Consider the following 27,342-nt stretch of genomic DNA (forward strand, 5'->3'; position numbering starts at 1 on the left):
TCTTTTTTTTTTTCAAAGATTTTATTTATTTATTTGACAGACAGAGATCACAAGTAGGCAGAGAAGCAGGCAGAGAGAGAGAGAAGAGGAAGCAGGCTCCCTGCTGAGCAGAAAGCCCAATGCAGGGCTTGATCCCGAACACTGGGATCATGATCTGAGCTGAAGGCAGAGGCTTTAACCCATTGAGCCATCCAGGCGCCCCCCAAAATATATTCTTTTTTCCCTCTTTTTCTTATTCTCACTTTATCTTTTATCTTATTTTGTAGCTACCATTATAGTTTTTCTCCTCTTCAACTGAAGGTTTTTAGTAGTACATTTTCTTCTTTTTGCTAGTAAACAAGGCTTCATCTTTCACTATCTTAATATTGGTTCTCACTTAATATAGCTGGGATTTATTCATCCTTTTGTGATATTTTTGAGTAATGGTTCACTGTCAGTATTTGTGAAAACAAGGGCCTGGAGTTTGGTGAACAACCTTTCCTGCAGATGCTGTCTCTGAAGTAGGAAGGAAAACTGACCTGTGTTCAGAGCAAAGCCTCTGAGACAGGGAGGTGGAATTATACCACAAGGCAGAGGGAATGGAGCTGTTTGAGAAGAACATGGGGTGGGGGCACCTGGGTGGCTCAGTGGGTTAAAGCCTCTGCTTTGGTCTCAGGTCATGATCCCAGAGTCCTGGGATCAAGCCCCACATCGGGCTCTCTGCTCAGCAGGGAGCCTGCTTCCCTTCCTCTCTCTCTGCCTGCCTCTCTGCCTGCTTGTGATCTCTCGCTGTCAAATAAATAAATAAAACTAAAAAAAAAAAAAAAAAGTCTCATGGGGCGGCAGGCACCTGTTTTAGCTCTGTCTACTGGGTGTTGCTGCTATTACTATTCATCATCTCTGTTATCATTACTGTCCTCATTTTTGCATTCATTTTCAATGTCACCAAGAGTAGAGCTGATGTATAGATTTATTTTAAGTGGTAAAACATTTTCTAATTTATCAGTGGTTGTGTTTCTGGACGACTGTTCCAAAGTAGCATCTCTAGTGGAAATGGTATCGGAGTGGTCTCATATGAATAAACCCAGCCCCAAATTTATTGCTTTAGTAAATATGCGCGTGGAAACTTTTATAGCACAATATAAACCTGAGGTCACTGTAGCAGTAATAAGCTAGAGAAGATATACAGGTTGACCTTTTCTTTTCTGCCTACCTTATATTGTTTGTTCCATATGAATATCTTTTCATACTGGCTTTAATAATACATAAGTTTTGAGAAGACAGATATTTTCTACATCCTTCAAGACACTGAGGCTTATGTACATAAATATTAATTCTATGGCTCTTTACAGCATTTTTCGAATCAATCAAACCCTGCTCAGAACATTTTTACTAACATACATTTTAAATGATACTTCAGATACAGTCTTACAAAATGTGATGGGTACAAGGTAAAAGGAAAATCAGAATTACAGGGTTAGAACACCAGGAAACAACTCTACTCTGGTAACCTAGAGGTACTGTGGTTTCACATGGGTGCCAGTCTAGGCCTCTATGTACTTGACTGTGACTTGTGCAAGGATCATTTTCATAAGAAATTTGCAAGGATAAGGAGTAAGATGCCAAGCATTCTTCTTTTCCTTAAAAGATATTTTAATGTGCTAAAGAGAAATTATTTCCCAATGGCATAGAAAATTTATGTTGTTCTCTCTTCTTTGAATAGGTTATGTGGGTGTGCAATTTATGTCGAAAGCAACAAGAAATCTTAACCAAATCTGGGGCGTGGTTCTTTGGAAGTGGTCCTCAGCAGCCAAGTCAGGATGGAACTTTAAGTGACACAGCTACAGGTGCTGGTTCTGAGGTACCAAGAGAAAAGAAAGCACGGCTCCAAGAGCGGTCACGGTCTCAGACACCCCTGAGCACAGCAGCTGCCACCTCCCAGGACACAGCTCCTCCCAGCGCTCAACCCGACAGGAGCAAAGAGGCTGAGTCCTCACAGCAAGCCGTGGGGCCCGAGCAGAAGCCGATTTCATCCAGGTCTAGAAGTGAACCTCCGAGAGAGAGGTAATAGTTCATTAACCCTGTAAGCAAAAGGCAAGGTTTTGTATTAAGAGTAAACCTATTTTCAAGAATTTAATTGCTATTAAGAGGAACATGTGGAGGTACTTCTCAGGCCCCAAAGGGAAGGCAGCAACAGGCCTAAGGTGCTTTGTTCATCTCTAGAAAGCATTGTTCCTCAAGGAGACTTTTATTGAAAAGCTTTTCTTTCATAACATGCACACAGGTAAACAGGTTACCCGAGTGAGATACTGACTTACAGCCTTGAACACAGAAGAGCTCTTAAATCATTTATTCACTTATAGAATTAGCACTTTAATGGAAGGCGTGCTGAGAGAGTATGAGGGAACCTGACCCACTGGAAGGTACACAGGTACCTTCTTTGAGGACATTTCTTTTATGCTGAGCTCTGACAAGTGACTAAGAATGAATCAGTTGAAGAATGAAATGAGGACTGCAGTTATAGGCACAGGCATGTGGCCTGAGGAAACAAGTTCTCATGTGAGAACCTAAAGGATGCCCACTGCCAAGAGGATGAGTAGCAGAGAGCAGGGGAGAGCCCAGGACAGGTGGCTGGTTAGGTATCAGGGCCCAAATCAGACTGGGCCTTCTGGCCAGATTAAATTTTATAGATTTTATCCTAGGAATAATGGAAAGCTACTGAGGGTTTTAATCATGGGCTAACGTGATCAGATAATTTACTTTAATTGATTCATTCCTTCATTCAACAATGCATCTATGATCAGACAGGAGGGTATGCACTGGGAGACAGTGTTAACAAGGAGGATATAGCCCTTATTTATGAGGTTGGTAGTCTGGGGGACCTTTATATTGTTAGACTAAGTGTTTTGTTTATGTTTTTATAATCCTTATGCATCCCACTGTGTGGGAGAGTAGGTGCCAAGGAAGACTTTGGTTCCCCGTTTCAAGCAAAGCCCATATAATAGCATCAAGGACTTCTTTGTTGTAGTTGTTGTTTTTGTAAGATATTTATTTATTTATTTATTTATTTATTTGACAGAGATCACAAGTATGTAGAGAGGCAGGCAGAGAGAGAGAGAGGAGGAATCAGGCTCTCTGCTGAGCACAGAGCCCGATGTGGGGCTCAATGTGGGGCTCGATCCCAGGACCCTGAGATCATGACCTGAGCCGAAGTCAGAGGCTTAACCCATTGAGCCACCCAGGCGCCCCAACATCTAAGTTAAGCAGATCTTCCAGTCCTGGTTCTGTCACACTAGGCCGTAACAACCCATCTTGCAGGGCTGTGGCAAGGATTAAGTGGGAGCATGTGTTTAGAAGCTGGCATTCAATGAAAGAAGCCATTTTGCAAGCTAGTAGCCAATGTGTGTTTACTATAAGCAAACACTGTGCCAAGAATCAGAATATAAATAAGACCATGACATGATCTCTTTTCTGACAGACCCTAGAGAAGACAACACACAATATCCTGAGGAAGACAGACACCTGGGCAATTAACTGCATGGTGGCTGATTTGATCAAACCTAGAAAATACATATAATACTTTGGAAGCCACAGGAAAGTGGGGGTGCCTTCTGAATTAAGCTTTCTAGGATTTCCGGGAGTTATAGGGTAGAGAGGATAGAAGGGGACATTTCAGAAAGAGAGAATGAGTGCACCTAAGCTATGTGGAGAGTACACCAGATAGAGTTCAGTGAAGGTATAATGGATAGCTTTTGGTGACAGACTGGTGAGTTAAAAAGAAATGAAAATATTAAAAGTGCACTTTGGGATTGATCAGAAAATGACACCTGTAAATAAAAGAATTTGGAGTTGTTGAGTTTTTAAAAAGAAAATATGAAACCTGTTTTTGATATATGGTTTAAAAAAAAACAACTGCAAAGATTGCAGGAATAAGGATGGAGAAGCAAGTTTTTGTAACATTTTAGATGAAATTTAAAGAAGATTGTTAGGGACAAATGCTGTTACTGATTATAAAAGCTACTTACTGATGATATAAATACTTAAGAAAATACTGAGGTCATTGGGGGTATAGAAGGAAAAGAAGAGATGGGTGGCAACTTTGGGGAGATAAGTGAGACCAAAAGAAGGTTATTAGTTGGTTTACAATGATTGTTGAAGAATTATTCATCGAGAGTTAATGGAAATGGGATAATTAGAGGGAGGGGTGAGGAAAGGCATACTCAGGGAAGCAAAGATCAGAAAGATTGCCAAACTCCTTCCATTTTCATGACACTCTAGTTTTCCACAAAGCACTTTCACAGATGGTCTTTCTCATGCTCATATGAGCTTTGCAAGGTAAGCATTATTTATCAGCATTTCAAAGAAAGTAAATGGATTCAGTATAAGCTTCAAACAAGATCCACTGTGCCTTAATGAGCTACTAAATGTCTGTGGTACAATCCTCTCACTCTTACGGAAACAATGTTTGATCATTGATACATGATCCTTTTTAGACTCTAACTTACATTGTAAAACTGCAGAGCCACCCTTGGAATTACACCCTCCGATGAAAATCCCTTTCACTTCAAAAGACCATTGTGAACTAAATGTCCACAGCACAATTTGCCATGCTATTTTGCTTACTTATGCTGTTTGAAACCCTTCACCTTTTCTTTCCACCATTACTAGACCCTCCTCAAACTGACCCCAAGGTACTTTGGTAACCCGCAATAGAAATTGCCCTTTTCTTCATCTTGTATTTTTTTCTTGATTTTTAAAAAGATTTTATTTATTTATTTGAGAGAAAGAGACAGTAAGAGAGAGCATGAAAGGGGAGAAGGTCGAGGGAGAAGCAGACTCACCGTGGTGCTGGGAGTCTGATACGGGACTAGATCCCAGGACTCCGGGATCATGACCTGAGCTGAAAGCAGTTGCTTAACCAACTGAGCCACCCAGGTGCCCTTTTTCTTGATTTTTATGGATAATGTCTGCTTTTGTACTTTCAGTCAGAAGATGTTCCCTTTGGAAAGCCCTTTATGGGCCTCAAAATAAAATAAAATAAAAAAGAACAGAAAAGCTTAGGTTGTTCCCACCTTAATAGCATGGTTTATCATGTAGTGTCAGGACACTTTGGACAAGGCCTCTACTTTTTGTAACTTCTGGTATAATTGCTGGAACTTTCCCAAATTAGGGGCACTCCAATGTACAAGAATGGGCTGAAAGGGGCAAATGAGTGAGATATCTACAATACTTAAAGACTGCCAGAACCTTTTATCTTTGCAGTGCCTTCAACCTTATGGGGAGAAAAGTGGAACACAAAACTGTTGTGTGTGTGTGTGGGGGGGGTGTTTGCATTATGTTCTTAAATGGGGGAGAGGGAAAGGAAGGGGGGAGGAAAAATGAATAATAATTAGAAACATATCAGTATTTCTATTATTTTTGCCCAAGGAAGGTAAAATGAAGGCTAAGGTTCAATCATTTATTTCCTAACCAACTCCCTTAAAATTGTTTAGGTGCACATGATCTTGTTAAAATTACTTCTGTTCTACTATTAAAGAAGTGCCACTAGATTTAGTTTTTGAAATGGACATACTTGTATTCACATTTCTTTAAAAGTTTCTATTATGATAGATTGTCACTATGTATATATCAAGTATATATTTAGAATTGAGCTGACGTGTGTATTATCTTTTGGTACTATGTTATTACCCATATTAATTTCATCTAAAACATTTTAAGTCTTTCATTCACAGCAGAATTTAGCATACAACTTATTAATTTATTGGTCCTTTTTATTCATCTAGCTAATTTATGGAGAATCTGAAATGTGAAAACTTTTTAAAGTTCCTTGGGATGCTGTTCTGTAAAGAGCTTTATTTAGAAAGCTAATCAGATACACAGGTTTAATGTGGTTATCAACTGGCTTAATTAGACGTCAAATTCTAGGGAGTCCTTTGAAAGGATTTAAATGGAATGCGAAGAAACGACGCTTCTTAGATCTGGTCTCCATTTGTAGCTTTATACATTGCTTTCCCTCTTCACGTCCCCGTATTATCACAGGAAGAAGACTCCCGGGCTCTCGGAGCAGAACGGTAAAGGAGCCCCGAGGAGCGAGCGGAAACGCGTGCCCAAGTCCTCAGCGCCGCCGGGAGAGGGGGCGGTGGAAGAACGCGAGCGGAAAGAAAGGCGGGAAAGCCGAAGGCTCGAGAAAGGGCGGTCACAAGACTACCCGGACGTGCCGGAAAAGCGAGAGGACCGCAAAGCGGCGGACGACGAGAAGCAGAGGAAAGAGGAGGAGTACCAGACCAGGTACCGCAGCGATCCGAACCTGGCGCGGTACCCGGTGAAGCCGCCGCCGGAGGAGCAGCAGATGCGCATGCACGCCCGCGTGTCCCGTGCGAGGCACGAGCGGCGCCACAGCGACGTGGCTCTCCCGCGCACGGAGGCGGGCACCGCGCTGCCCGAGAGCAAGGCCGGCAAGCGCGCCCCGGCCGCCGCCAGGGCCTCGCCGCCGGAGTCGCCGCGGGCCTATTCGGCCGAGAGGACTGCGGAAGCCAGGGCGCCGGGCGCCAAGCAGCTCACGAACCACAGCCCGCCGGCACCCAGGCATGGGCCAGTCCCCGCAGAAGCCCTGGAGCCCAAAGCCCAGGAGCCCCTCAGGAAGCAGAGCCGCCTGGACCCCAGCTCCGCCGTCCTCATCAGGAAGTCCAAGCGCGAGAAGGTGGAGACGATGCTGCGGAACGACTCCTTGAGCTCTGATCAGTCCGAGTCCGTGCGGCCGTCTCCGCCCAAGCCGCACCGCTCCAAGAGGGGCGGCAAGAAGCGGCAGATGTCGGTGAGCAGCTCCGAGGAGGAGGGCGTGTCCACGCCGGAGTACACCAGCTGCGAGGACGTGGAGCTCGAGAGTGAGAGCGTCAGCGAGAAAGGTAAGGCGGACAGCGGCTCCCGCAGGCACCGGGACGCGGCTGCGCCTCGGAGGCGCGCCCAGGCCGAGCTCGGAGGCGCGCGGCGTGTGCGGGGCCCCGCAGGCGCGGGTGTGCGGAGCTCGGAGGTGCGCGCGCAGGGGGATCCGAGGCGCGTGTGTGCGGGGTGGGCGGGGGGAGAAGTGCGGGTCGAAAGGTGTAACGTGATGATAGTACTTAACACTGCAGTATGGTGTGTTAGAAAGTTCTGAGGGTAGATTCGGAAAGTTCACATCCCAGGGGGAAAACGAATTCTAGCTAGGTAGGAAGATGGATGCTAGCGAAACTTTGGTACTCATTTGGCTGTCAGATCATTATGCGGTATATCTTAACATTTATACGGAGCTGTATGTCCTTTACATCTCCATAGTTCCACGGAAGTGGGGAAAACAGTGCGGCGTGGAATGCTTACAGACACAGCCTCACAGAGAACAGAGTAGAAGGTTTTAGCTTGCTTTGCTTGCTAGCTTTCTTTTTGGTAGAATTTTGAAACATAATCACAAGCTTCAAATTTGGGTTACAGAAGTTCTTAAAGACTTTGGCTCTTGTCATTCTGGGAAGTTCAGTATGCAGTCTTGTGTTTTTAAGCTATTATTTTGGGGTGGATTTTAGGGGAAACACTTTTCTAGAAAACCAAAACTATTCCTGAAAAGGGGGAATGTACCCTTTTATTTATTTATTTATTTTAACTTTAGTGGTGTGATACTCCAGAGACGTAGTATTTTTCAAGTTTGTATTTTTCAAGTTTTGGGTCAATCTTCTTCACAGCTTGTGAAGAAAGTGTACCATGCTGATGTTATATACTGTTTGGATAGTAACTTTGTAGTTCAAAGTTTATTTTACCTATCACATTACAAAACATTTTGAAGCATTGTGTGATAAGCTGGCTTTTTTTTTTTTTTTTTTTTTTTTTTTGGTCTTGTTCTGCCATCTGCAATACCTTGACCACATGTTGCTATTTAAATTAATTACAACTAAAGAAACTTAAAAATTCAGTTCCCCAGTTACACTAGCCACATTTCAGTGCTCAAGAGCAATCATCACAGAAAGTTCCTTTAGATAACATAACACTGGTCTAGAAAATACTTCAATTTAATGTTGAAATTATGTATTTCTTTCATTTTGCTATTCACTCCCATTTAATTTGGCCACAGTCCTAAATTGGGTAGTGGTGGTCATCATCTTTGTTGTAATGTTTCTTAGTAATAACGTGGAGTAACTATTTTTAGAGATTTCTGGCCTGTCTTAGAGTTGTTAAATTATATATTAAATATTACAAATTTATAAAAAAGTAACTTTGCTTTCTCATTTTCTCTATTTTCAAACTGCTGTGTCCTCTTTGTCTAGTTTCTCTCTCTCTCTACATAGATAGATAGATAGATATATACAAACATATATCCATCTAGGTATTTATCTGTCTAGATAGATGGCTGGATGTATATACAGATGTATGGGTGAATGGATATATGTATTTCGGAATAGTTAAGAAAGTCCACTCCGTCATAATTACTGCATCTCAAGTTAAAATAGCTGTTTTGGGACAGTGATATGGGAAGAGATTACTTAGCAGGATGTGGATATCATGTTGTAAGTTTCAGGGTCAAGGGAAGACTGTCACCATGGAATAAAATTGTTAGGACAGTGGGAGACAGAAATTAAAGTATTATATGTATTGGGGATTATTTGGCTCTTTAAGCATACCTTCTGTGACTTATGTTTGACTTATAAGTCAGTGTGCATATATTTATGCATATTGTGTATGAGCTTTTTAAAAGTCACATGGTGGGGCACCTGGGTGGCTCCATTGGTTGAAGATCTGACTTTTGGTTGTAGCTGGGGTGGTCATCTCAAGGTTGTGGGATGGAGCCCCACTGGGGCTCCACACTCAGTGGGAAGTCATCTTCTCCTTCTCCCTCTGCTGTACCGCCCTTACCCCCATCTCTCCCTGCTCTAAAATAAATAAATCTTTAAAAAATCACATGGTGACAATACTCTTGCTGCCTTCTGTGCCTTAGCATTGTTTTATAAACACATATGTTTCTCCCCTGAAATAATAAAATATTAAATAAAAGTGTAAATGGGTATGCTTAATTGGTGTGCAGGTAACTCTTAATGGATATAACTATGTATATTTATATATATGTATATTTTCCCATTTCTTAAAGTAAGGACTCTACATCAGTTCTTACTGAATATGTATTTTAAATCACAGTGGGCATAGAATCAGACCAAATTGATTCTCACAACTATTCACAATACCGACAGATTGTGAAAGAAAAAAAATGACAAGTGGCATGGGTAATTGGAAGGATGGAGCTGGTATAATGTGAGGAACTTACTGCCTTTGCTCCCTCTTTCCCTTCCTTTGGAATTACCATTCTGGGAACACTGGTGACTATACACACACCTCTGAAATTTGACTTAAATCTCTTCTGGGAACGCAGGAGCATCACATGTGCCATTGTCTCAAACAACTCTTTTCTCTTATAATGAATCTCATTTTCAATAAATGCCTTGAAAATAAACTCCAATCAAATAGTTGCCTTATTCTAATATTTTAACTGATCCCAACTCAGTGTTTACAAAATGTATTTCTGTCTCTGTAGCAGAGACATTTTCCTCCTTCAAAATGAATTAGAAATTCCATTCTCTGTAATATTGATTAAAGGCTTTATTACCAAACCCCACCATTGTCTACTTAAAGGACGATCTAGGGAACCAGCTATGATAATCTACAGTGTACTGTAACTCTGCACAAGTTACTTAACCTCTGTAAGTACTAGTTTGCTGGTGGGCTCAATGGAGACAAGAGTGTCCACTATCCACGTGGTAAGATTATTGAGGGTTTTCATGAGATGATGCATGTAAAGTAGGATGCTACATTAACATTCTTCCTGTTTTGATTTTTTTTGTGGAACCTGTACATAAATATCTAATATCACAATGAGTGTGAGATAATCACTCATATGTATAAGACATAAAGAAAAACTATTTTTATGTCCTATAAGATTAATGGAACAAGAAGAGGAAAACTGGTTTGGGAAGAGCTGTCTTAGGAGAGTGGATGCCATGTTTTGAGTTTCAGGGTCAAGGGAAGATTATCCCCATACAATAAAATTTAAAGGGTAGTGGGAGACATATTGAAATTGCATTTTAATTATAGCCCATTATTTTGGATTGTGGACTCAGTTCCCGTGTGTGTGTGTGTGTGTGTGTGTGTGAGAGAGAGAGAGAGAGAGAGAGAGAGAATGAATGACTTGCCACACCAACAAGCAATTCTCATATACCAGCAAGATGTCCTAGTAAATTCAACTTAATTCAATTCTGACGTTTTCTACCTAGAGGTAGCCTCAAATCCCACAGGTTAAGGGCTCAGTCCCAAAAGACTGCTCCCCACTTCAGATGCCAGTCATAAGCCCAGGTTGTTACCTGTGCTTCTCACCGACAGATGTAGATCAGAGGCTCCCACAACCCGCTCCATGGGTTTGATTAATTTCTTAGAGATGCTCACAGAATTTAGGAAACCATTTGGATTCTAGGTAACTAGTTTATTATAAAATGATATAACTTAGGAATGACCAGGTGGAAGAGATGCATAGTGCCGGTTCTGAGGAAAGGGCACAGAGCTCTCATGCCCTCTCCAGGTATGCCATGCCCCTAGCACCTCCATGTGCTCCCTACCTGGGAGTTCTCAGAACCTAGTAGGCAGAGTTGATTAACTCATTGGCTATTGGCAGTTGGTTCAACCTCCAGTCCCTTTCTTCCAGGAAGTCAGGGGACTGGAACCTTGAAGTTCCAATCCTCTAATCACATGATTGGTTCTCCAAGCTACCAGTCCCCATCCTTACGTGTGGTCCAAAAGTCACCTTGGTAAGTGCTGGCCTCTGAAGCACATGTATTAATAGTCACCTCATTAACCTAAGAAAAGATACCTTTATGGCTTTCATTACTTCGGGAATTCCAAGTTTTTTATTTTTAACTTTTTTAAAGATTTTATTTATTTCAAAGAGAGAGAGAACATAAGCAGGGAGAGGGGCAGAGGCAGGCTCCCCACTGAGCAAGGAGCTAGACTCCAGGACCCTGGGATCCTGACCTGAGCCAAAAGCTGATGGTTAACCCACTGAGCCACAGAAGCACCCCAGAAAACCCCAGTGATTTTAGAAGCTCTTTACTAGAACCTTCACTAAGACCAAATATATATTTCTTATTTGTTGTAAGGCATAGTTTTACATCCATTCATTTGCTAGTTCATTTTAAGAGTTACACATATAATTAAACATTAAACACAATGCTTGGCTCTCTTATTCTGTTCAGGCTCCAAAAAAAAAAAAGTTGATTTTGTTGTTGTTGTTGTTGTTGTTGTTGTTTTGCTCCAGACTAGGTAGTGTATTAATGACAGAAATTTATATCTTATATTTTAAAGGCTGGGAAGTCCAAGGTCAATATGCCCACTTGGTCGAGTTCTGCTAAAAACCCTCCACCTGGTTCATAGCTAGTACCTTCTTGCTATTTCCTCACTTGGTTGAAGGGGCTGTGGGGTTTCTTATAAGAGCACTATCCCATTTATGAAGGCCCACCTTTGCTACCTAAGTATATCCTAAAGGCCCTGCCTCCTAATACATCATCTCTGGGGCTTAGGATTTCAACATGTGAATTTTGGGGGGACACAACATTTAGACCATATCACTGGCATAAGGTAGCTACTTACTGTGTATATACCATTTTTGTCATTGATATTATTATTCTAATTTTATCATTATGCAGTTGGTTTATTTTTTTATCAGCAAATATGTATTTAACACTTTCCATATATAAACTGATGTTTATAAAAGATAAAATATGGGGGATATGGAGAGGGTGGTGGTGTTATGGACATTGGAGAAGGTATGTGCTATGGTGAGTGCTATGAAGTGTGTAAACCTGGCGATTCACAGATTTGTACTCCTGGGGCTAATAATATGTTGTATGTGAATAAAAAAATTAAATACTTTTTAAAAAAGAAAGATAAAATATATGTTTCGTGCCCTCATAGAGTTTATATTCTGTAGAGAAATAAGCAAAGAAAACTACACCATGAAATGTATTTAATTTCTCTGCAGTTTAATAAATACCTCAAAGGAACATTTTTTTCTAGGTGTGTTGATATAATTTTGCTATGTCCTAAAATTCAACAACAAAAAAATAACCTAGTCAAATGGCATCTGGAAGGCAACACAGCCTTTATATTCAATATAATCTTTTATGTATGGTATAATTCCACTCATATACCCCACACACACACACACAGAGGGATTAACAGTGAGCTCTAGTGGGCTTGTCTCAAAATTGAGGTCAGTTATCACATGTTTTCAAAGTGAATGCCATATTGCTTTAGCCATCTGGGGAAAATTGGGCATCTTTTTTCTCTTAGCTTATAAACGTTAAAACATAAATTTCTTTTTGAAGAAAAAGATAGTGAACTAATTCTTGTTTATAAGATAGCAGTTGAGTATAAACGAAATGTGTAATATGACCCACTGGGGCAAGGCCTAGTAAAGATTTGTGCTTCAAGGAATTGAGTAGAGAGGTCTGAGAAGAAAGAAAGAGACAAAGATGGTGCCAGTGTAGAGGAGAGAAAGAAATGGCACCAGTTCTGAGAAGAAACACGGAAGTTTTGCTGTCTTGATCAGGGGAGTAAGCTACTTAAACTTAACAAGGAACTTAAAGTATAAATCCTCTGACAGAGCCGGTTGGGAGAAGAGCCTGACATTGGATAACAGGGTTTCCTTTCTTATCCTCTCCCGCTTACTGACTTTGAATAAACTCAGAAAATGCAACACAAATTGATTATTCCTTTTAAAGTCCTCTGTGCACGGCTTGAGGTCAGCCTGTCTAACAAGGGCTAACTGGTTTGTTTGTAACTATTACTGCGAGGCAGTGTTTAGCAGTCCTTTTAGGAGCATGTGATATCTGGATTACTCTAAGAAATGATCCCTGCAAGGGTATCAAATAAGACTATGGACTTTTAATACCAGGTGTGAACTTTCCCCCTAAATACAAAGACTGTTTCCATGGGCCAGAGTATAGGGTTTAGGTATTGTGAATTATTGACTATTAAGTTTGTGTACCTGACAACTTAATCATTGGGGAATCAGGAACAAGAGTTGGAAACCCTTGCAAAAATCGGGTACTAAATTCTTTAAATGTAAATGTAATTCTTTATGTTATTTTTTAATCATTAAACTTTAAACATTAAACATTAAAATATTGGGAGTATCTTCTTTGTGCTCCAGCAGTACAATGCCTACCGTTGACAGAACTTTTGATTCTGACCAAAAGCTTCTGAGTTACTTGTGTATTTTGACAGTGAGGAATGTATTTTATATCCTTTTGGTAGTCTTGGTCCTTCTACCTATAACTTAACTTGCAATTAAAAAATTTGGTCAGATTTATTTATATATTAGTTTATATGTAATATTACATGAATATTGGATGATACACATGATATTAAACAAAATATCTATAAAAACCTATTGCATTCCAGGCACCCAGTGCTAGGTTCTAGAGGTACAGTGATTAAATAAATAAATACACACATATAGCCATGGTTTCTGCCTTCATGACATTTTTTTATTGGCTATCTAGAGGATTCTTATTGGGGACTTTATCGAGAGATAAAATCAGGTTCTTTGGTAAGAATTTGGCTACAGACATTTAAAAATAAATTGTAAGCTGAAAACGATAATAATTTAAAAGACTTCAACTTCAAATGACTACCCAAACCTAAGCATTGATTTTTCTTACCCCATGAGATCCCATAAAAATGAAGAAAAAGAAAGTGAGCTATGAGCAGATGAGATGTTTTTAGAATGGAAAGAAGAAAGTAGCCTACCCAGCTTTATTTATTTTGTGTTTTTTATTTTTTATTTCAAGTTTTTATTTAAATTTAATAGTTAACATATATGTGATAAAATTGGCTTCAAGTGTAGAATTAGTAATTCATCACTTACATATATCACCCAGTACTCATCACAGCAGTTGCCCTCCTGAATACCCATCACCCACTTAGCCCGACCTCTCACCCACCTGCCCTCCAGCATCCCTCAGCGTGTTCCCTATAGTTAAGAGTCACTTCTGGTTTGCTTCCCTGTTTCTCTCCCTCTCTTTTCTCCTTCCCCTATGTTCATCTCTTTTGCTTCTTAAATTTCACATATGAGTGAAATTATGCAGTATTTCCTCCTCTGACTGACTCATTTCCCTTAGCATAATACACTCTAGCTCCTACTTTTAGACATAAGAGGTTTTCAAGTGAACGCGAGTGTGGTAGTGAAGAAGACTATTTGCCACGAAGCACCTCACGAAAACCTGAGACCCAGATGCCAGAGTCTGTGGAGCAGGAAGTGAGAAGGAGAGCTTCAGACTGGCAGATGCATTCAATATTTGTTGACAGAGCAACTGCATCACTCTGTTTGTTCTCCTTACCATTCCCTCCTCCTCTTTACCCCCTACCCGACAGCAAGAGCAGCCCCTCACTGAAGTCCCAGGTATAAATCCAGAAGAAATCCAGTGAACCGCCTGAGCAAAAGCCAGAGAATCTGGAGTTGTTGCCCCCGCACCCATATGGCTTAATGCGGAGTTCCATATGTTGTTTACCCTAAAGTGAAGGCTGCCAGCTTCCAAGCTCCATTCATTCACAGATGCTGGAGATGCTGTTAGTGTCCATTACAGCAGCGTGGCTAAAAAGACCTACGTGGAAATTCTCACCAGCTACACACAGAAATCCAGCCAGGAGTCAGTCTTCAACATGATTGAACAACAAAGGCCACAAACTATGAAGAGCGCCAGCAGGAGGAGCTAAAAAAAAAAAAAAATCAAGATGAGTAAGTAGACCCTACAAGTAAGAAGTTAGTGCAGGAGCAGAAGGGTGCTTAGAAACCAAACAGTATGAAATGCCACATTCCTGGTCAAGTTTGACACATCCCGAAATGCCTATGCCCCACCCCCAGGGCAGCTTCCTCGCCCAACACACAGATACTCTGTGTAAAATATTTTTTGAAAAATTCAAGTTATTAACTAAGTTTATTTATTTATTTATTTAAAAATTTTATTTATTTATTTGTAAGAGAGAGAGAGAGTGAGAGCGAGCACAGGCAGACAGAGTGGAAGGCAGAGTCAGAGGGAGAAGCAGGCCCCCTGCGGAGCAAGTAGCCAGATGCGGGACTCAATCCCAGGATGCCGGGATCATGACCTGAGCCAAAGGCAGCTGCTTAACCAACTGAGCCACCCAGGCGTCCCTATTAACTAAGTTTAAAGGGAAAACCCTGCGTACCAAAACCCTTAACACTGACGTGCTTGGACAGGGACATCTGGACAAGATATGAGACTATATAGCCGGACTGAAGATCCCAAACTTGCCGCAGGTATGAGTTGATTCTCCTAGCCAGGAAGTGAAATAACTTGATCTGAGATATTAGAATAACAGCTGATGCAAAGCCTGTAAACCTCTTTCGGTTCAAAAAAAGAAGTAAACGTGAAACTGAAACTGACCCATGAGGAAACACATAGGAGCTCAGAGGATGAGTCCAGAGGTTATAATTGTGAAACATAGGAGAAAGTTTAACACCGTTAAAAATGCCAAGGAATAAGGGGAAAAAATATACAAACTTTTAGAGGTTAAGAAAAAAACTAGGTCAATTACACAACAGGAAGGGTTAAACTGGCCTTAGACTTCGATCAGCAGTAGATTCTAGACTAGAACTGTTTAATACCTTTGTATTAAGGTATATGGATCAAAACCCTTTGAAACTAAAATCCTGTGCACAGCCAAACCATCAGTCACCTCCAGGTTCTCAGGAAACCTACTTTGCAATTTCCTTCAGAGAAATGGATACATCTATTTAAAGATGTATCGATATTCAAGAAAACTTAGAATAATAATTAAAAAAGTAGGACAAATTAGAAACAAGAAATAGCAGAGCTATCCCAGGAATCCAGTGCAAAGAAATCTCTGAATGACATTGTGTGTAGAAAGCGAGCCGTAAAAATTAAAACCAGAGACCATTTCCAGGAGGCTCCTCAAAGAAAATCTTTATTAAGGATAATGTCATGGATTCTAAGAAATATCCAATGACTGATGAGTTACATGACGTTATTGACTAGGTAAGGAAAAGGCTGTCTCTTTTTCAACAATAAAAAGGAACAAAGACTGAGAATAAGAGAAAAGTAAACAAACAAAAAAAAACTGTTAAGGAAAATAAAGTTTCAAATATGAAGCAAACAAAAATATGACATTAAATTAAAATAATTGATACATTCAAGTATTAACCTAGGCACAATTCCTCTGAACTGATAGTTCATACCTAAAAAAGGAAATTGAAACTTCTGTACATTATTTTTACCTGGTTCTGGAGTATTTATATGTAATAATATGGTAAGTGCCCCTTACTGTTTTTCAATTTGTAGAATAAACTCCATTCTACATTGAATACTTATATATGTTTACATAATTGAATAAATATTCTGTCTGCATTGGGGTGCCTGGGTGGCTCAGTTGTTAAGCATCTGCTTTTGGCTCAGGTCATGATCCCAGGGTCCTGGGATGGAGTCCCACATCGGGCTCCTTGCTAAGCAGGAAGCCTGCTTCTCCCTCTCCCATTCCCCCTGCTTGTGTTCCCTCTCTCACTGTGTCTCTCACTCTCTCTCTGTCAAATAAATGAGTAAGATCTTTAAAAAAAAAAGTGCTGTGAAGTGTGTAAACCTGGCGATTCACAGACCTGTACCCCTGGGGATAAAAATATATTATATATTTATAAAAAATAAAAAATTAAAAAAAATTTTTTTGTCCATGTCAAAATAAAGGTAAAACTGACCAACATGGGGGGTGAAAGGATTTGGACAGGGGAGAAGTGCAGTTAACACATGAATATTCTCATCTAAAATGTTCAAAAGTTAAAATAGCCTGTTCAAATTTTAGGACAAGAAATACAGGATTATGTATATTTAAATACAGAAGTATAAAAGGAGAAATAAAACTGTTGGCTTTTGAAAGCAAAAGGACATAAAGTGAGCTAAGGGCTTTAATGAGGGGCATCTGGGTCACTCAGTCAATTAAGCATCTGCCTTCCGCTAGGGTCATGATCCCAAGGTCCTGGGATTGAGTCCCAGATCAGGCTCCCCGCTCAGCAGGGGAGCCTGCTTCTCCTTCTGCCTGCCTCTCCCCCTGCTTCTTCTGTCTCTTTTTCTCTGTCAAATAAATAAATAAATCTTAAAAAAAATAGTCTCTAAGTTTTAACCATAAGTATTATCTTACTATTAGAAAGCAGTAGATAATATCTCCAATAAGGCAGCTAACATATAGAGAAAATTATTTCTAAAAAAATAGAGTACTTTGAAGGACTAAGAAAATAAATATTTGAAAATAATTTTGAGAAGTGGAATTGATATCGCTTCTCGGCCTTTTGGCTAAGATCAAGTGTAGAAGTGGAATTGATAGCGTGGGCTGAAGGTATGTGAGGGGAAATGAATTATTGTAGCTATGTATCAAGCCTTTATTTAATTTTCATCTTGTGTATGCATTAATTTGATACCCATTTGAATAGGAAAACATAAACTGCTATTTAACATCCCCTTTATTAAGTTGCAAATAACCAGTTTTGGTATCTTCTGGGGCCTTTCATAAATGGCATTTTAGCTTCCAGAACTTCAAAACAGCGATAGATCCACATAGAATTATAAGAGAATTGGCTTCTCTTTTAACTTTTATTGAGTTTCTACTATATGATAGGCACTTATCAGGCGTTGGGACTATATGATTAGAACATAACCCCTGCCCTTAGTGGGTCTCTCAGAAGAACCCACCTCATTTCTTTTGTCCTGTTTCCTTTTAGGTACTTCGGGTCGACCCATTTCACACAGATGCTGATGAAACACAATTCTATAGACCTCTGCCTCTACTTCTTAACTTTCAATCCAATGCTTTCTCTAACATCTTTTTAAATTTACCCTCTTAATCTATTCAGAGGAAAGAGATTGCTGTAGGGCCAGCAGTTGAACAGGATGACATTTAGTACCAAAGCCCAACAGTTTTACCTGTCCTGGTTTTCTTTGGTATTAGAGAGGGTAGCAAAGAGAATTATCACAAAAGAGAAGGGAGACTACTATCTGCTGTTGCTGAGGGACAGATGAGTTTCTTTCTCCCTTTGAACTAATGAAAGAGGCATGATTTAGGCTGTTAGATGCTACAGTTTATATGCCTTACAGGGATTCTGAGGACTAATTTCTTCTTACAGTGGATATGGAATGGACATTAGCTGTTTTAACCATCTGTGCAATATAAATCTTAGGAAGAGATTGAGAGGACACAAATAACTCTGTGTGTGTGTGTGCATGTGTGTGGTCTGAGCCAACAGGCTAATTCCTAATTTCTAAGAATATGTGTTAAGCAAATTTTGGAAGTCATCATGGTGAGAAGCTGGCTTTTTCAGAGTTACAATTTTTGCCCAATATATAACTACTAAAAAAATCGCCTTGATTCTAAAACAAGAGCTGTGATTAAAAGGAAATTCTATAAAAAGAAAAGAAATGAAGTCTGTAAGTCTAACATGATTATACCCAATAATATTTCTCCTAAAATAATCCATAGCTGGAAATATTAGTCATTTAGTTACATCTAAAAGAGATTCCTATTCTCGAATCAGGAAAAACTAAATTAAAATCTGGGCTACATTTTCAAAAATAATCACACAAACTTTATATATAATATATGCTTACAATTTTAACATAGAATATTTTAAAAGATTTATAACTAAAGGTCATTTTAAGGGGAAACATTTATGTTTCAAAGTATATTTAGAAAAAGACTTGATATTGAAGATTTTAGTGCCACTATTTTATCTCAGTAAGTTGTTCCTCAGTATCCTTTTAAAATGCAGAATCATACTGCAGTATTTTTGACCCATTTTATCCAGTGAATGAAAAGGTTGTTCTTACTTTTAGTTCAATTTAACAGAATAACAGAATCTTAGACCCGGGAGAAACTTCAGGAGGAAAAAAAAAAATCCCTCCTTTCCCACACTAATGAACAGAGAAGGAGACATTATGGGTGTTGAGGTCTGCCTGATTTCCTAACCCCTGTAGCCATCTTCTCTTTGTATCTGGAAGAGCTTGGAACTCATCTTGTCCCTAGCTCCAGCCAGACCTTCTGAGGATTAGCATTTAGCAGTCCAACTACTTGTTCTTTCTGCAGTCTAGACCCAGTCCTAACAATCTGACTTCTAACAGATTCCTGAGCCCAAGCGCTACATTTTTGCCATGTTTTGGTTATGTTCTTGGATCTAATTCTGCTGCCCAAGTCCGTCTAGAACAACCTTGCCTTGCCCTCACCAATCCCTGTCCAGTAATTAGAAACTGAATGTCTAGATACTGACTTCCCTGAGGCCAACTGCCGTCCTGGAAATATGGATATTACCTCCTACATCATTCTTTTTCATACATTGTGGTATTGGTATCTCTAGTTCTTATTACTATTCTGGATTTAATTGTTATTGCCTGTAACCATCTTTGAGTTCTACCAAGCTGAACTTCTGTAGTTAGGTTGTTTTTGTGTTTTGTGGGTTTTTTTTTTTTTTTTTTTCTTTAAGCACCTGTCCCTTGCCAAAGACCAGATTAATTTTAATCCTAATAAACTCTTCTGAGGCTGAGATAATAGTGTACTCTTTAACTAAGACTGTCATAAAAGATACGACTTGATGGCCCAAACAACAGAAACTTATTTTCCTCATAGTTCTGGAGGCTAGAACTCCAATATCAAGATATTGGCAGTGTTGGCTTCTTCTACGATCCATGATAGACGGATATGTTCCAGGACTTTCTCCAGAGCTTGTAGGTGACCATCTCCTCCCTGAGTCTTCACATTGCCTTTCCTCCGTGTGTGTCCAGATTTCCTCTTCTTATAAGGATACCAGCCATATTGGATTAGAGGCTATCCTAACAACCTCATTTTAATGTTTTTTTTTTTAAGATTTTATTAATTTGAGAGAGAGCCAGGAGTGGGGGCAGAGGGAACAGGACAAGCAGACTCCCAGCTGAGTTCAGAGCCCACCTTAGTGCTCAGTCCCACCACCCTGAGATCATGACCTGAGCTGAGGTCAAGAGTTGGACTCCTTACCTGCTGAGCCATCCAGGCACACCAGGACCTCATTTTAATTTAATTATCCCTTTAAAATCTGTGTCTCCAAACATGGTTACATTCTCACTTGGTTTGAGGACTTTAACATATGAATTGGGCAGGGGGCAGGGCACAGTTCAGTTCATAACAGTAACATTCAGAGTAGGAAAGAAACCAAGTCATCTGTATACTTATGTGCATACATGATAAATAGTAATGTTTGGCATTTGTCTCCACTGTTTTCCACACATAAAAAACATAAGAATATCACGAATTTTGTTGAGGGGGAACCTGGATGGCTCAGTTGGCTAAGGGTCTAACTCTTGGTTTCAGCTTGGGTCATGATCTCAAGGTCTTGGGACTCTAATCCTGTGTAGGGCTCCATGCTCAGTGGGGAGTCTGCTTTGGGATTCTCTCCCCTTCTGCCCCTCCCTACCCTGCTCTCTCTCTCTAAAGTAAATAAATGAATCTTTTTAAAAAAAGAGTCTTATCAAGTACCTACTTTATGAAGAGAACTGATATCCAAGGTGATGAAGACACAGTTTTAGGCACAGTTTTAGGCACCAAATACAGTGTGCTTATTTCTTAACCTCTGTAAGCCTCCATTTCTTTCACTGGGAATAACTGTACATACCCCATGAAGTAGTTGTTGAGATTAAATTAGATAATTTCATATGGCTCCATATACCTAGTACCTGACACACAGCAAGGGCTCAACAAATACTTTTATTTCTGGTGGCCTGGGTGGCTCAGTTGGTTAAGCATCTGCCTTCGACTCAGGTCATCATCCCAGGGTCCTGTAATGAAGGCCCTGGACCTGCCTCCCTGCTCAGCCGGGTGTCTGCTTCTCCCTTCCCCCACTCTTTTGCTCTCTCTCTCTTTCTCCCAAATAAATACATAAAAAAAAAAATCTTTAAAAAATACCTTTATTTCTATGATACCATATAGGAGCTATAGATAATACATGCTACAGAAAATCAGAGGGAAGCCAGAAAGCTTAAGTTTTCATGGTGGAACCGGGGTAGAATTGGGGCAGGAAGATTCAATGTGGCATTCTAGTTAGAGAGCCTAGGATGAAAAATGAGAGACATACAGAGTATTCTGGGAACCGTTAGGCTTACAGACTTGTGGAAGAAAAAAAGCCTACAGGTTACAGGTCATGTGAACAGTTTCAATCCCAGTTTGTTCAAGAATTGAGTTACCTTGGACTCTAGAATGAGAGGGATGGACTATATCCGTGATCCTCATCCTTGGACATACCTTAGAATATGCTATAAAAATTGTCAGAGTAGCACCAGAAAGGATTCTGACTTAGTCATTGTGGAGCCATGCCCCGATTTATTTTAATGTGTGCAACTAAATTGAGAACTACAGGACTAGTTGAATACACTTTATAATCACTTGAGAAGCTTCCTACAAATGATACCAGTGGTTAAGCCCCAAGCACACAGATTCTGATTTAATAGTTCTGGGTTATGGCCTGAGGATCGTTAATTGTTTCTTAAGGATCTATTATGCTAATTCCAGTGTGTAGTCAAGGTTATGAATGGCAGATCTTGACAGTTTTCATTCAAGGACTTTTCCAAATCTCAGCCCTGGCCCTTTATAAATTATGAAGTGCTGGTTCTTCCAAGAGAATTTTAATTTTGTATCATAATGTGAGAATCCCATTTTAAAAAGTTGCTTATGTATATGAACACGTATTTGATGGGAAAAGCAGCCAAAATGACACAACTTGTGATCTGAAATAATTCAACTTACGTTTTGGGGACAGAATAAAAAGAAGTTGTATGTATCCAGATACATTTTAGAACTCTGACCCTGGTACTTTAAATTTATTTTGTGTCAGACGAACAGGTATGAATTCTGTAGGCGACTGTAGTGCTTAGGAGCCCACAAATGAGAGGGATTGAAGAATAGAAGAGTGACCTTGCAAATGTCTAGGACAGAAACCAGAAGCCATGCCTAGGTAGAGACAATAGATAGGAAAGTAATTCTCTTATACAAATGAGAGTAATTGTGACTCTCCTAATCTTTGTCCCAGTTGCATTAGTGGTAAAGCTCTTACAGATTGGGTCATTTCATAGAGAATGAAATCCAAAACCCAAGCCAAGCCTGTCAGTCCTCAGTGTAGCACCAATTTACTCTCACAGACTTACTTTCTCTAACCCTGTGGTCTTCTTCTTCTTCTTTTTTTTTTTAAGATTTTATTTATTTATTTGACAGTGATCACAAGTAGGCAGACAGGCAGGCAGAGAGAGGAGGGAAAGCAGGCTCCATGATGAGCAGAGAGCCCGATGAGGGGCTCCATCCCAGGACCCTGGGATCATGACCTGAGCCGAAGGCAGAGGCTCAACCCACTGAGCCACCCAGGCGCCCCACCCTGTGGTCTTCTTGATTAGCATCTACACCCTGCCCTTCATGCCTACCAGATACTTTTCCATCTCTGTTCTTTGGCATTTAAGTGCCTTCCTATCTCTAGTTATGATTTGAAACTTAGACCAAATTTCAGTTCCTCTCTTGTTCTCTTGAACCAATTTTATGTTTAATGTTTGCAATTTTGCGTCTTTTCCTGAAGGAAACTGATTGTAAGTGTAAGTAAAGACAATATGTTTCTGTGTTTATATAGCGCTTTATGCTTAGAGTAGTAGTTTATATTTACATACATAGAATGTAGTTGTTGGATTAAGTTGTGCACTGCTAGATCTTTCTCCATTTTTTAAATTTGTGGAGCTAATTATAAAAGTAAGAAGCTAATAAATTGTATATTTGAGTAGAGAGAAAAGACATACCCAAAAGTATAGTTAAGGATAATTTAGTTTGAAAAGGGGTAGCTTTTCTTGTCTTCTAATTCTTGGTGTAGCCCTTTAGTTTATTGAATTAATGACTGTGCATTTGGTAAAAGTACGTCAGTCAATAAGTACCTATTCATGCAATGGCAAGAAATTCTTTATTTCTTGTGTGATTACAGCTTACTTCTCTGTGCTCAGAATTCTATTTCTTTATTTTTAGTAATTTGGACATTACTTAATTCTTTAAACTATGAAAAGGAAACCACAATATTACTACCACTAGATATTAACTTACTGTATGTTTTTTTATATATAATTTTTTATTTTTTATAAACATATATTTTTATCCCCAGGGGTACAGGTCTGTGAATCACCAGGTTTACACACTTCGAAAGAAAAAAAATCAGTCATCTGAAACGGAGAAATTATAGTGTGAATTACAGTAAGGAATTGCCATTAGACTTAAAAAATAAGTAAGACAACATCAATAACATCAGCAATAGTAGTGAAAAGCAAAAGCAGTTAAAGGAGAACTAATAGTGGTCAGAAAGGACAGAGCTGAGAATTTAATTGATATACTCCCCCCCCCCAAAAATTATAAATTAGAGAGAATAGTTTGTCTAGGAGTTCATGAATTAGGTTAGAGATTAAGAACCTCTGGGAAACCGTGAGGTACATTAAGTACCATCATCCAAGACCTGGTATTTTTCAGGGTTAGGGTGCTTGGGATACTGATTGGAATTTCTCAAACTCAGTCTAGATGGCTGGAATCAAAGTCACATAAGAAATTATAGCCCAATTAATGAGTAAACTGTCAAATTTATTTAATAGCCAGGATCCTTACCTCTAAGTGACCTATTTGTGTTTTAAGTTTACAAAATATGTTTGCATCTCAAAGAGTATCTTGGCAGAATAAACTCTTCATGATGGATATGGATAAATATTTATTTATGTAATGTATAAATGTATAATGTAAAAATTGGAAGCTAGCTCAATTTTCTGATTAAAGGGCACTGTTTAAAGAATGCAGTGTAGCCATAAAACTTCTATTATGTATTCTCATGTTTACTTATAAAAATATATTTGTAATGACTGAGAGAAAGACATTGCTAATTGTATATATACTATATGTTTTTGAAAAAACATTTATGTACACAGAGAAGGAACTGAAAGGAAATGTTGATTATACTTATATCTAAATGATAAAATAAGGTATATTCTTCATTTTTTTGTCTTCCTTATATTTTAAAACTCCTACCATAAACATATTCCTTTATACTAATTTAATTTGGGTTTTCTATTTACTCTTTCTTGCTTTGCTTTTCTTTTTCTCCTTTCATGCCTTCTGTTATATTGATCAAGTTATTTTATTTCTTTCTTTTTAAGATTTTATTTATTTATTAGAAAGAGAGTACAAGTCAGGGGGAGAGGGAGATGCAGACTCCTCATTGAGCCAAGAGCCCGGTGTGAGGCTCAATCCCAGAACCCTGAGATCATGACACTTAACCAACTGAGCCACCCAGGCGGCTCAGTCAAGTTATTTTCTGAGCCTATTCATTTATTTTAGATCTTAGGACACTGTACCTCTTTTTTTTTTTTTTTTCTATCCTTTAATGCAAACCTTAGCTTTTCAGTGCAGTATTTAGTTTTACAGTTTTTTAGCAATATCTAAAAGTTCTTAGAGCCCTCTATGAAGGAAGACTTTAGTATGCTTTAACTTTCTTCCAAAATTTACTGTTTTCTTTCTAGCCCCAATATTACTATTACCTGGAACAGGCCTAGCATGTTTTTGAACATTTGAATAAATAAATGTTAATTTTATTTTTATATTTAATACTTAGGTTTACCAACATGTTTACCATGATTTATTGACTTCATTGTTTATAATTACTTCCCATATCTCCTTTTTTTTCTGACTTCATTTTTCTTTTTATTAGAACTTATCTTTTATTAATTCTTTCTGTGAGAGTCTAGCAGTAGGAAAATACCACTAGTTTATCATTTCTTGAGTGGTAGTTCAGCTGAATATACGGCAGAGGCTTTTTCTCTTCCACGGTTTCCTCTGCTTCACCTTCCAGGCAGCAATCTTGGGAGGCTGACTGGAGTTGCTCTGAGCCGTGTTACCTGGGGAAGCGTTGGTCAGGGGGACAGGCCATCATGGTGGCAGCCGCCTCTACCCAGCACTGGTCTCCTTGTCAGCGGGTTCCACAGCTTCACCTCTGTGGTTTCTGTAAATTTCAGCTCTACACTTGTCTTATTTATGCTTTGTAGCATAGCATTTATTGTTTGGAATAAATATTGGACTGTGTTTGAGTAGAGGGAGGATTTTATGTGTGTTTTACTTGGACATGCAGCACACATACTGTTTTTAGGAAGGTCTTCTTAAAAATTAATTGAGGAAGGAATAAACAAACCAGTACTACTGTGGTCCTTTAGTCATAGTAGAAACCAGGGAAAAATGCTGCCCTTTTATATGGTTTGTTTGGAAATTTTATTGTGGTAGAATTTAGGGAGTCTCCTGTTCTGGGAAATCACTCATTCTGATTTGTTTCATTCCTGAAACGTTTTAAAAGTACTTCTAACAAAACAACAACAAATAAAGACAACAAATGGATACAAATAAATAGAAAAGGGAAATAGAAATAATGAAGTGGAAATGCAAGTTTCTATATAGCATTTAGTTAATTAGTTTATACATCATGTAAGTGATCATCTCTCTCTTTCCTTGACTTTGTGTCTTCTTTTTATTTATTTATTTATTTATTTTTATTATTAATTTTTTATTTTTTATAAACATATATTTTTATCTCCAGGGGTACAGGTCTGTGAATCACCAGGATTACACACTTCACAGCACTCACCAAAGCACATACCCTCCCCAATGTCCATAATCCCACCCCCTTCTTCCAAACCCCCTCCCCCCAGCAACCCTCAGTTTGTTTTGTGAGATTAAGAGTCACTTATGGTTTGTCTCCCTCCCAATCCCATCTTGTTTCATTGATTCTTCTCCAACCCACTTAAGCCCCCATGTTGAATCACCACTTCCTCATATCAGGGAGTTCATAGGATAGTTGTCTTTCTCTGCTTGACTTATTTCGCTAAGCATGATACGCTCTAGTTCCATCCATGTTTTCGCAAATGGCAAGATTTCATTTCTTGCTGTTTGAAGTCTCGTCATATGTGGCCTAATGTTTCTACTTAGCCTTTTTATTTGTTGTTTTCTTAGTGAAGTAATGTCCATGATTGTAGGAAGCTAGGTGTTTGGGCCACAGTATAATAAAAAAGTCATTACTACTCACTAGATAGCAGTACTTGAATTATATCCTATAAAGACAAATACATATATACCTTTGATGGCTTTTTGAACTTATAAATGGGACTTGAAACTGCCAACATATCAAAAGGGAAAAGTTACACAACACACTATTTGAAACTACTTCCTGTTTATGATTATATGGCTGCCTAAGTTAAAGAAATGGAAAACAAGCAAAACTGATTTCCACTAAAAGAAAACCTATAAATGATGAAAGATAATGTTTATTTAAAAAGGTATACCTGAGTTTACATGAAGAGAAATCTCGGGAGTCAGAATAGAAAGGAGAAAGCCAATCCTGAAGTATATAGGGTGATACTTCAGCAACACCTCTGGTTCAATTAAGACTTGTAATGTCTCAAGGTTTGGGTTTAAAAACACAGGGCCACCAGAGGCAATTTTGCCCTTATAAGAAGCAGGTAACTGGAACTGACATCTGTGCATAAGGCCATCACCCTCAGAGTGCTTCCCCCACAAAGAAAGGATTAATATTAAATTTTATACAGCTCGGATAGATGAGGAAACTTTATTCTGTCTGAACCCTGGGTGAAAAATCAACAAATGTCTTGTAAGGAATTGAAACCTCATTGTGTTCCTTAAGTAGATTTTGTAGACTGAATTTATATTGCCTGTATTATGATTTAATCCCAGGACAAGAAATTAACATTAACTTTGGTCCTTGATCAGTGATACCTCATTCTGTAATACCTTTCCTATCTAGCTTCAAGTTGAAAAGCCTTCCCATTTTGCTATAATCAATAACTTAAGTTACAAAGGACACACAAGTGCTCAGAAATGGCACTCAGTATTTTGGCTTTGTCAGTTGGATTCCCTTTTCTTTTAGCATGTTTTTCTATCTTATACAGAGAAGTGCGGTAATGGCTAAAGCATTTGTACCACGCTTTAGGCTGAAGGGGTCAATTTTTCACTATACTTCAAATATCTCAGCACCATGAAAACCACTCAGTTTCATATTGTCCTACTTTGCTAGGTCTCCTATAGAAAATGTGTAGGATCAGTCAGAGGGTATGAGTTGGAGAAACATTCTGGATTGGTGAGTCAGGTTTACAGGGTAATCGCTATCCTTAATACCAACCTGCCTTTACTTTCTGCTCCTCTCTTTAATCTCCCTTTCATCGCCCACTCACCTTTCCCCCTCTTCTCCTTAAAAAG

At 39.1% G+C, this 27,342-nt stretch overlaps 1 protein-coding gene and 1 pseudogene across 27 annotated transcripts in view; both read left to right on the forward strand.

The window, feature by feature from the left end:
* Window positions 1-27,342, forward strand: part of RIMS1 (regulating synaptic membrane exocytosis 1) — a 501,274-nt gene that overhangs the window by 276,859 nt on the left and 197,073 nt on the right. For all 27 annotated transcript variants that reach the window (XM_059178404.1, XM_059178408.1, XM_059178427.1 and 24 more), the window contains 2 exons: window positions 1,703-2,043; window positions 6,019-6,884. In XM_059178404.1, coding sequence (XP_059034387.1) covers window positions 1,703-2,043; window positions 6,019-6,884 — 1,207 coding nt within the window. The remainder of the gene's footprint in view (window positions 1-1,702; window positions 2,044-6,018; window positions 6,885-27,342) is intronic.
* LOC131835020 (U2 spliceosomal RNA) lies at window positions 17,341-17,507 on the forward strand (annotated as a pseudogene).

The sequence above is a fragment of the Mustela lutreola genome, chromosome 6, assembly GCF_030435805.1.
Source record: "Mustela lutreola isolate mMusLut2 chromosome 6, mMusLut2.pri, whole genome shotgun sequence".
Lineage (NCBI taxonomy): Eukaryota > Metazoa > Chordata > Mammalia > Carnivora > Mustelidae > Mustela > Mustela lutreola.